The 9,411-nt window shown below is 57.4% G+C and overlaps 1 protein-coding gene across 3 annotated transcripts; it reads left to right on the plus strand.

The window, feature by feature from the left end:
- Positions 1-90: 90 nt before the first annotated feature.
- On the plus strand, positions 91-9,351 carry TAF1C (TATA-box binding protein associated factor, RNA polymerase I subunit C). Of its 3 annotated transcripts, XM_037142424.2 has the most exons (15): positions 91-228; positions 2,536-2,674; positions 3,740-3,821; positions 4,033-4,130; positions 4,206-4,295; positions 4,388-4,464; positions 5,084-5,322; positions 5,464-5,580; positions 5,668-5,785; positions 5,873-5,944; positions 6,111-6,246; positions 6,424-6,567; positions 7,220-7,394; positions 7,472-7,609; positions 7,689-9,351. In XM_037142424.2, exons 2-15 carry the CDS (start codon positions 2,537-2,539, stop codon positions 8,789-8,791), a joined length of 2,727 nt encoding a protein of 908 aa, XP_036998319.2. In that variant the 5' UTR covers positions 91-228; position 2,536; the 3' UTR covers positions 8,792-9,351. The 3 variants fall into 3 exon arrangements, with proteins under 3 accessions (XP_036998319.2, XP_053522763.1, XP_036998320.2); XM_053666788.1 differs by having other exon boundaries at positions 5,464-5,785; XM_037142425.2 differs by lacking the exons at positions 91-228; positions 2,536-2,674; positions 3,740-3,821; ... (1 more) ...; positions 4,206-4,295; positions 4,388-4,464 and adding an exon at positions 4,642-4,979.
- Positions 9,352-9,411: the final 60 nt, after the last annotated feature.

A 9,411-nucleotide genomic window follows, 5' to 3' on the forward strand; every position in this document is an offset into this window, starting at 1 on the left:
CAGGAGGTGGCGCCGTAGGGCGCCCGTGAGGTCAGGCTGGGAGGCGGGACATTTTGCCTTTCCAGCAGCTCTTCCGTCCCAGCCCGGAAGTCTGTTAACTGCTATTGTGGGTGTGATCCACGAGGGTTGGCGCAAGTAGAGTGCTGCTTTGGGGCTCCTGTCACGAGGGTTGGACAAGCGTCACGCAGAGGTCCATGTTCCAGACGGGCACGGCGAGGCCTGGGCCACGTAAGTGCTTGTGCCGCCTGGAGGGCAGGCGGAGGGGTGCAGGGAGAGAGCTCTGGTCTGCTCTCTGCGTGGGTCCAGCGGCCCCAAGCTGTGTGGCTTTGGTACAAGTCCCCTGCAAAGTGAGTTATTAGCCTTTAGTACGTGGAGTGGTGAGGATCCTACAAATACGAAGCGTGGCAGCAGCTGTCTGGTATGCAGCGCTTCATGAGAGTCCTCTGCTGCTGAAATTCTGGGGCCTGGAGGTGGAGTGGGAAGAAGAGGGTAGGGAGGACTTGGCCGAGTAGGTGTGTGAGGGGAGGGACCGTCCAGGTCCTCTGGCCCGTCCGCTGCGACAAGTTCATTTTTTGCCGTGTTCCGTGTGGCAGTAATGCACCCTCGGAGGTCTGAAGAGTTCTGGGGAGCCACTGGTGAGGTTGGGAAGTTGAGGCTGCCTCGCCTAGGGCATTTTCTGATGTAGGCTCCGCCTGTGCTCTCAAACTGCCTGGGTTTGTTTGAGTCTGTTAGGTTCCTTTTTCTTCTTCATTTAGTGTTGGGTTTGTTTCATCAGCTTACTTGTACTGACTGTTACAACGTAGCAAATACCAAGGCATTGGGGATAAATCAGGTCCCTTTCTCATGGGGACTATTGCAGCAGCTTTTAATCAAAGAGCTTCATCTTTAAATATGTAGTTGCATATTGCATGCATGTTCTGGAGGAAGCATGCAGGGTATTGTGGGAGGGTAGGGTTGGGGAACTGAGAGAGGCTTCCTGATTGAAAGCTGGAGGAGGAGTAGGATTTTGTAGGTGGGTAGGAAGAGGGGCCTTGGCACTCATTCAAAGCAGAGAGATAGTGTGCAAAGGCCCTGTGGTGAAAAGCACGGTGAGGAAGAATCTAGAGGAAGTTGGTGTGATTGGAGCCCAGGAACAAGAGACAGACTGGAAACTTTTGCGTGCTGGTTTATCAGGGATGCAGCCCTCTCCAGGAGGCTTGGTTGCTCCTGAACTTGCACTAGGAACAGTCAGTCCTATGCAAGCTGGCGCTTTTTCACAGGGACTCACTGAGCATCCCACCCACCCCCACCCCCGCCCCCGATTCTTGCCACTGACCTCCCTGGTTGTGGAAAAGAGAATGACAGCAGCAGCCAGACACCTGTAGCTCAGGAATGAATCAGATACAGTCCTGGCCCTCAGAGAGCTTGCAGTCTGGTGGGGGAGATAAGTCTGTACACATAAGCCACAGCTAGAATGAGGCTGACATGCTGGAGAAACATATTCATTCATTTGACACGCAGCCACTGTGTGACGGGTGTTTTGCATGGTCATGGATGTGCAGAGCTTACAGAATAAACTGATAAAATGCAGTGGCCGTGCCAAAGGGAAACACTTGTGCTTGGTAAGACCCTAATGCGAGCATTTGCTTTTGGATGCACCTGAGAGAGGTGGTGCATCCAAGTGGACTTGGACTTTGAATCAGACAGGAGATCAAGGTATTGGTCTTGAGCAAGTGGCTCCTTCCTGAGCTTCAGTTTCCTGAACACCAGATTGGGAGAATAGGAGAATAGAACATGGAGTGCCGTGCCTGGCAGGTGTTTGTTTGCACTCCGTAAGTGAGCGGAGCTATTATTTTTGCTGTTGATAAAATAAAGAGGGATAATGTGGCTACTTATACTTCTAGAGCACTTTGTAGTAGGCAAAGCCCTTTCACTAAATTTATTTTTATTCAACACAGTGCATTTTCTGGAAGATACTATACTCAACAGACAAGACTGAGTCCCTGACTGTGGAGAACTTGAGTTAGTATTGAGAGTGTAGGCTGGAGTATAGGGCCCGTATAGTCTATAAAATATGTAACTGTAATATCTGAGAGTAATGATAGAAGCTGACCCCTCACCACCTGTCTGACTTTATTCCCTGCCACTCTCCTCCTCACTCATTCTATGGCCTAGTTGTTTCTTAAACATGTCCTGCCCCAGGACTTTTGCACTTGCTATTCATTCTGCCAGGAACCCTCTTCCTAGTTGTCTCTGGTTCTCTGCCTCATTAGGTCAGGCTGTGCCAAATGCCACCTTCTCAACGAGGCTTTCCCTAGCTATTCCCAAAACCACACCCTTGGTCCACCGCCATCCCCTCCCTCATGGATGATTAGTTGGTTTTCATATAGCACTTATTATCAGGTAGGAAGCTATATATTCATCTCTTCTTTGTTAATTGCTCCCTCAAAGAAAGTATACCCCTCTGAGGGCACATCTCTTCCAGGAACTCTGGGGGCTGTTGGTCAGGTTCAGGCCTTTGGAAGGCCAGTGTGATGTGTGGGTCTTGTTTTCTAGGATGGACTTCCCCAGCTCCCTCCGTCCCATGCTGTTTATGACGGGCCCCCTTGGGCTGAGCGATGTCCCTGACACATCCTTCATGTGCAGCTGGAGAGATGCCCTGACCCTTCCAGAGTCCCTGCCCCAGACCTCCAAGGTGAGGATGGTGGGGAGAACCCTGGAGGTTCTTGGGTGGGCACCTTCACTGTTTTCTAGCATTTACAGCAGCTGGCAGGAGTACAGAGTGATGTATCTTCTGAGACAGGTACATCAGGGCTGAGCCAGAGTCCCCTCCTTTGGGGTCCATGGGTGACCTACTACCCACAGAGGGTTTACTAAGCAGGAGCGGGCTGGCTCACTCTTCCTGCCTCTCTCCCCCAGACTTTCCTTCCTCTGTTTGTTCAAAAGATACTGGACAGTCCCTACAATGTGCCAGATACTTCATTAGTCCCTGGGAATCCAATGCGAACAAGTCAGATACCATCCCTGCCCCTGCGGAACTTAGATTGAGTGGGAATAGACAAGTGAGCAGCCCCAGAGACAAAATCATTACAAAATGGGATAACAGCTTCGAGCAAAATCAGAAGTATGCTGAAAGACGCAGTGGAAATGGGGTGGGGAGGGGCGGGAGACCTCTTGGGATGGGAAGGACATCAGCTCCTTCCCTGGCAGCCTCAGCCATCTGGCTGCTCCTTGCAGACCGGCTGGCTAAGGGTTCCTGCAGGCAGAGACAAATGGGTGAGAACATTAAAAGAGACGGTGGGGGTGAGGGAGGGGAGCCATGGGGCTTCCTTGACAAGGAAGGGCTGAAGTCAGACAGGTCCTTCAGGGAGCATGGCTTGCCAACCCTTGTGAGTTTCGGCTGCGCCATCCCCAGCCCTGTGGTGGGGAGTGGGGTGGCCTGCAGTTGCCCTGAGTAAGTGACCATGGGGTCTTGAGTGGAAGTGAGAGGTAGGATTCGGGGTAGCTGGTCATGGTGCTGGGCTCCTTTGAGAGCCAGTGCAGCCTGGAGGTCAAAAGTGTGGACTGGCTATCACCTGGGACAGGTGACAGCCTCCCTGTCCCCCCATTTGTTCATCAGTAAAGTTACAATGATCATCGCACCAACTTGGCGAGCTCCTTGTGAGGATCGAATGCATCAATAAAAGACAAGTGCTAGTGACAGCGCCTGTCCTGGGAGTGTGCTCACTGTGACCTTGTGTCCGTGGTTGTGTTTCCGCAGAATGGGACGCCACACTCAGTCAAGGGCCTGCTCTGGGAGCCAGACACTCCCGGGCCCCTTCCCTTGCTGCCTCCTGGTCCTGGTAAGGGTTTTGGTCCTGGGGGGGCCCCCTCCTAAGCTGCTCCCCCATTGCTTCTCACCTCCACCATTCCCTGAGATCTTCCCTCTCCCTGCTAATGCCCTCCACCCCAGGGTCCTTGGGTACCTCCAGTCACCTGGGACATGTGGCCCTACTTCTGGGCCCTTCCTGGGCTCTGGGACAGACTCCTTCCCCAGCTGCACTCATCCCTCAGATCCCTGGGACCCTGGCCTGACTGCCCAGGACCTGCTTTTCCGGGGAGGTCCCAAGTTCCGGAGACAGCCCAAAGCTGTGCTGGATGTTACTGAGCAGGTGAGTGGCCCCACAATGGACAGTGCCACGTGGCTGGGGCTGTGCTTAGTGACCTGGTGTTCTCTCCTCCCACAGTTCAGCCGGTTCCTATGGGACCATGGGGACATAGCCTTTGCACCCCTGGGGAAATTGATGCTGGAGAATTTCAAACTGGAGGGAGCACGGGTGAGTGACCCTGGTCAGCCAGGAGAGGGGCTCCCATTTCACATCAGGGTAAGCCTGAGGGTGTGCATGCTTGACAAGGCCTTTCCACGCAGAGCTACTACTCTAAGAAGAAGACAGTGGTCAGTGTGAAGAGGATACTCCAGGACCTCGGTGGACATCAGCCCTGGGGGCAAGTGGCTAGTGAGAAAGGACGGGGCGGTAGCCTTAGCTGGTATTGGGCACGTGGAAGGAATCGGACACGGGTGGGTCCAGGTTTCCATCACAGTCGCTCCTCATCCCATGCAGTCGTGAGCCAGGTTACTCACACTGACCTCCCAGCTCCACCAGTCTGAGGGGGAAAGGGAATTTCAGTTCATGGGCTGCAGGCATGGCTGTATCCAAGTTTTTATATGGTGTCTGAAATAGGGCTGTGTCTCTTTATTTTCTCATCTGCTTGCCTCTGCCTGGCTTAATTCCTACACAGTTTCCAAGTGCAGCAAGATGGCTTATGAGTCCAAGGAAAGAGCCAGTGCCTTTTCCTGAGGCACCATCAGAAGTCCCAGGAAGGGTGTTGCTGGCTTGGCTTGGGTGTCCTGCCCGTCTGTGAGCCGGTCACTGTGGCCAGGGTGATGGAGTGCTCCAGTGGCCGGGTCTGGGTCATGTGACTGCCCCTGGTGGGGTGGTTCCTACAGGAAGAAATTCTAGGTAGATTAACAATGTGTCCACTGCACCCGGCCTCCCTGGGGATGGTACCCAGTCCTCCTCATCAGTGCTACAGCCTGACCCTTCTGCCATCCTCTTATCCCCAGGTGTCCCTGGGCTTACTTCAGCCATCGACAGCGCCGGTTCTCCATCCTCGGGGACCCGATCCTGGGCAGGTCAGTGTCAAACCTCCTGGGAGAGCTGCTGCATGAGGAGCTGATGATGCGGTGGGAGCAGCTGCTCCTAGATGATGCTTTCACCGGAGGCGCGCTGGCCTGGCTGCCTGGAAGGACGCCCCGGGTCAGGCAGCTGGTCTACCCTGCAGGAGGTGCCCTGGACAGGCTGTGTATCCTTTCTCGCTGGGCAGGACCCCAGCAGCTCCCTCTGGTGGAGGACAGGCTCTTGGCATGGTCCAGGGGAAGGGCAGGAAGTTGGGGGGCCTTGCGGTGATCAGAGGTCCTGTGTGTATCCTTAGCAGGGGGCACAGATTTCCAAGAGGTTCGTCTGACCCCAAGCGGTGACCCTCGGATCCTTGGGAAACCCGGCCACATCCAGCTCCGGGGACCTGTCCGGCAGGTGGTGACCTGCACGGTGCAGGGAGAATGTAAGGCCCTTGGATACCTCCTTCCCCTGCTTACTGACCTGCTGCCTGCCCTGACCCTGACCCTGACCCTCTCCATCCCCTCCTCAGCTCTGCTGGCTGTCCGCTCTGACTACCACTGTGCCATATGGAAGGTCAGCAAGCAGGGGCAACCCTCCCCTCTCCAGGTGCTGCAGGTCGAGAAGGGGGCCACAGGGGTCAACCTCAGGTAAGGGGGCCGAGTTGGGCTGGTTGACGAGGAGACAGGCATGGGAGGAGGGGGTGGCCCAACGTTAATCACACTTATGCCCTGTAGCCCTCACCTGCCTGGAGAGCTGGTTGTCTGCAGCCGTTCAGGAGCCGTCTGTCTGTGGACACCCCAAGATGGGTAATGCCCCTTTCCCAAAAAACCCTCCACCTCCACAAACGGCTCCCCCCGGACTACGGCCCGTACTCCCCACACAGCTTGTCCTGGACCCCGGGCCTGGTTGCCCTGCCTCTTCCCCAACCCCGTCAGCTTATCTCCCCACTCATGGCTGCCCTGTCTCCCCAAGGCTTCAGCAAATCTACAAGGATCCTGAGACCCTAGTGTTTCGAGACCCCTCTCCCTGGCGTTGGGCCGACTTCACCGCCCACCCTCGGGTGCTGACTGTGGGCGACCGCACTGGAGTGAAAATTATTGACACTCAGGTGAGGGGTGGTGGGTTGTCATAGGCTCAGCAGTGGGACAGAGCAGATAACACAGGGTGGGGGCTGCCATGAGAGACATCCTCCAGGGCATGAAAAGCCACAGGTCAGAAACTCCCTCGGCTTGGTGGTGCCCCAGACCTCGGACTGTGGGAGGTCTGACCCGGCTTTCTCCCCCAGGGCCCACCAGGCTGCGGTTTGCTGCTTTTCCGTGGGGGTGCAGAAGCGTCGTGCCAGAAGGGGGAACGTGTCCTGCTAACCCAGTACCTGGGGGGGTGTGGCCCTGAATCTCTGCAGCCCACACTCCATCTCATCTGTACCCAGGTAAGTGACACCTTCCCCCTGCTGTCCCTTGGCACTGTCTCAGCTGGTTACTGGAGAGGCTCCTGGGACAGCTAACTGCAGGCGAAATGAGAATCACAAAACCTTGAAGTCTGTGGCTGAAACATGCTGACCGACAGGTGGGACTGGCCTCATGGGGGTGCCATTCGAACAGGGCTTCAAGCTGCCAGTGGGGGGCACCAGGTGAGGAGGAATGGCATGGGGCAGGGGAGCAGGGCCATCCTGGCACAGCCGACAGTTTCCTGTGTGCTCAGGGAAGGGCAGGAGGTCTGAGGGTTCCCGGGGTACTAGTAGGTGTGTCTCAAGCCTGGATCCCAGGGTCTGGTGAGTCGAGAGAAGGCTGGGGGGAGCCAGGTGGGTTTCTGTGTGACAGGACTCCTCCGCACCTCCCCTGAGATCCTTTTTCCCAGTTGTGGCCATCAGGTTGAGAGAGATGGTTCTGCCCACTCAGGAATCACCTCTTGGGCGGGGCTGGGCACTTGAAGGTGGAGAGGTGGTCAGGGCTGGTCACGGAGCGCGTGGCCACTCGGTTTTGGACCCATCCCGAGAGCCACATGGGGCCAGTGGATGTCATCAGACCATTGTTCCCCATCTCAGTCACACCCCTTCTCTCTCATTTCTGCCGGGCCCCCAGTTCTCGCTCTACCTGGTGGATGAACGCCTCCCCTTGGTGCCCATGCTGAAGTGGGACCATGGCCTCCCCTCTGCACCCCTCCTGGCCCAGCTGCTGCCTCCACCCCGCCCTGGCTGCCCGAGGCCACTGCTTCTTGGAGGCCATGGTGGGCAGGTGCAGCTGCTGCACATCACAGGTGAGGGTCCAGTGAGGGCAGGGAGCGTGAGGGAGGTGGAGCCTGGATGGGACCTCAGCTGTCTGTCCTCCCTCCAGGGGAGGGGGCCTCCATGCCCCGGCTGGCAGGGCCGCCCCAGTCTCTCCCTTCCCGGAGCGAGTCCCTCTCCGCATTCCCCCTGCTGGAGCCCAAGAATCAGCAACGGTTGCAGGAACGTCTACAAGCACCAACTATAGGTACGCTGCAGTGAGGGAGGGAGTTTGGGGGGCCCCGCACCCCAACAGGCCTTGGGGTCACTGTCATTCCTGTCTGCAGGTCTGGTCGCCACCCTTGCACCCTCTGCCTCCACACCAGTCCTGTCACTCCTCCAACTCTCAGCAGCTGGAGATGTCTTCCACCAGCGCCTCCATCTTCAGAAAGACTCCTGGTGCCCCGGAGACCCGGGGCCCGACTTCCATGCCCCCACAGCCTCCTGGAGCCCCCAAGCTACCTCTTGCTGCCGCAGGTGGCTGAAGGCGCTCCTGGAGGTGCCTCCAGCTCCCCCTGTGTGGGCCGCACCCACCTTTTCCCACCGCCATCTGCTGGGCCTCAAGGAGCAGCAGAAGGTTGAGGGGAAAGTGCCAGAGGGTCTCCGGATGGCCATGGCCGAAGGGCGGCTGCTGCAGCAGAGGGACCTGGGCTCACTCCCCACAGCAGAGCCACCCCCGGCCCCCGAGCCAGGCCCCAAGGACGAGCTCAGTGAGCGGTTGGAGGCAGCCTGGGAAGGCCCGGTGGCTGCCTGGTGGGAGCGGCAGCAGGGTAGGGGCTCTGGGCCCAGGAAACAGCCCAAGAGACACAAGCGTCGGATGCAGCTGTCCAGTACCTTCTCCTCACTCAGTGGCCGCCCGGACCTCTCAGATGCCACCAGCCCCCCTCACAGCCCCGACCGGATGTCCCCTGTGTCCAGGCCTCAGCTCCCAGTGACTTTGCCCTCCCAGGAGTTGATGCAGGATCTGCGGGCCCGGGGCATCCCCTCAGAGCGGCAGCAGACTCTCCGAGACTATATGGCCGAGCTGCCTCTTCAGGCGGACACTCCAGAAGGCGTCCCCGTGCCCGCCTCCCAGACTGCCAGCATCCAGGTCACCCCCTCCAGGCAGCAGACAGTCCGGGACTGCACAGCCCAGCTGCCACGCCAAAGGGACACCCTGAGAGGTGCCACTGTGCCCCCTTCCCAGACCTCCAGCATCCGGACCACCCCTTGCAGACTACAGGCCCCTGGGGACTGTGCAGCCAAACTATCACTCCAGAGAGACACTCAAGGGGGTGCTGCCATGCCCTCTTCCCAGACCTCCAGCCTCCGTACCACCCGCTCCGGGCAGCAGGCCCCTGTCCTCTCTGGCTCTCAGCCACGCCGGAAGAAGCCCCGCATGGGCTTCTGAGGGCCTGAGAAAGCTGCTCCCCCACCCTCCTCAGAGCCCTTGGCCCTGGACCAGCTGTGCTTCTGTGACTGAAACTTTGGGAACAGGGTGCAGGCTTCTCTTCTTGAAGGCCACTGTGGCTGGAGACATGCACAGATCATGTAGAGCCAAGTCGGAGGGATGGGAATTTCCTGTAGTTTGTTTTGCCTGAAGATACTAACAAAGGCAGGTTGATGACAAGACCTGGTGGTCCCGACCTGAAGGTCTATCATCAGGGTCCCTCCAGGAGCAGCGCTGGGCTCGAAGCCAGGGCTCCAGTCAGGCTGCGAGCTGGAACTCACGCAGGCTGTGTCCTCAGTGACAGGGCAAGACAGTGAAAGAGGACACTGAGCAGCTGCCGGGTTGGTGGGTGTCAGGAGCTGCCATGGGCTAGTTTGTGTGTATTGAGCAATTTCTACCATGAGGGAGATGTTCTGGACCTGCCTTTAGGGACTGAATAAACGTCACTTGAACATGGTTTTGAGGGATACAGTTTCTAGGACTGGGAGGTGTCCACTTATGTAGTTTTCGGTGTCTGATGCATAAAGTTCACTTGCTCAAAGCTTTGTGGCTCTGGTGGAAGGTTCTGCTCACCTGTGAGG

This window comes from Artibeus jamaicensis, unplaced genomic scaffold (genome assembly GCF_021234435.1).
Source record: "Artibeus jamaicensis isolate MK-2021 breed Jamaican fruit bat unplaced genomic scaffold, CSHL_Jam_final contig_464, whole genome shotgun sequence".
NCBI lineage: Eukaryota > Metazoa > Chordata > Mammalia > Chiroptera > Phyllostomidae > Artibeus > Artibeus jamaicensis.

Coding starts and splice junctions, on each gene's coding strand:
- TAF1C (XM_053666788.1), top strand. CDS start 2,537: ATGGACTTCCCCAGCTCCCTCCGTCCCATGCTGTTTATGACGGGCCCC. Junction 4,131..4,205: donor TGCTGGATGTTACTGAGCAG/GTGAGTGGCCCC, acceptor CTCCTCCCACAG/TTCAGCCGGTTCCTATGGGA. Junction 6,247..6,423: donor TGAAAATTATTGACACTCAG/GTGAGGGGTGGT, acceptor TTTCTCCCCCAG/GGCCCACCAGGCTGCGGTTT.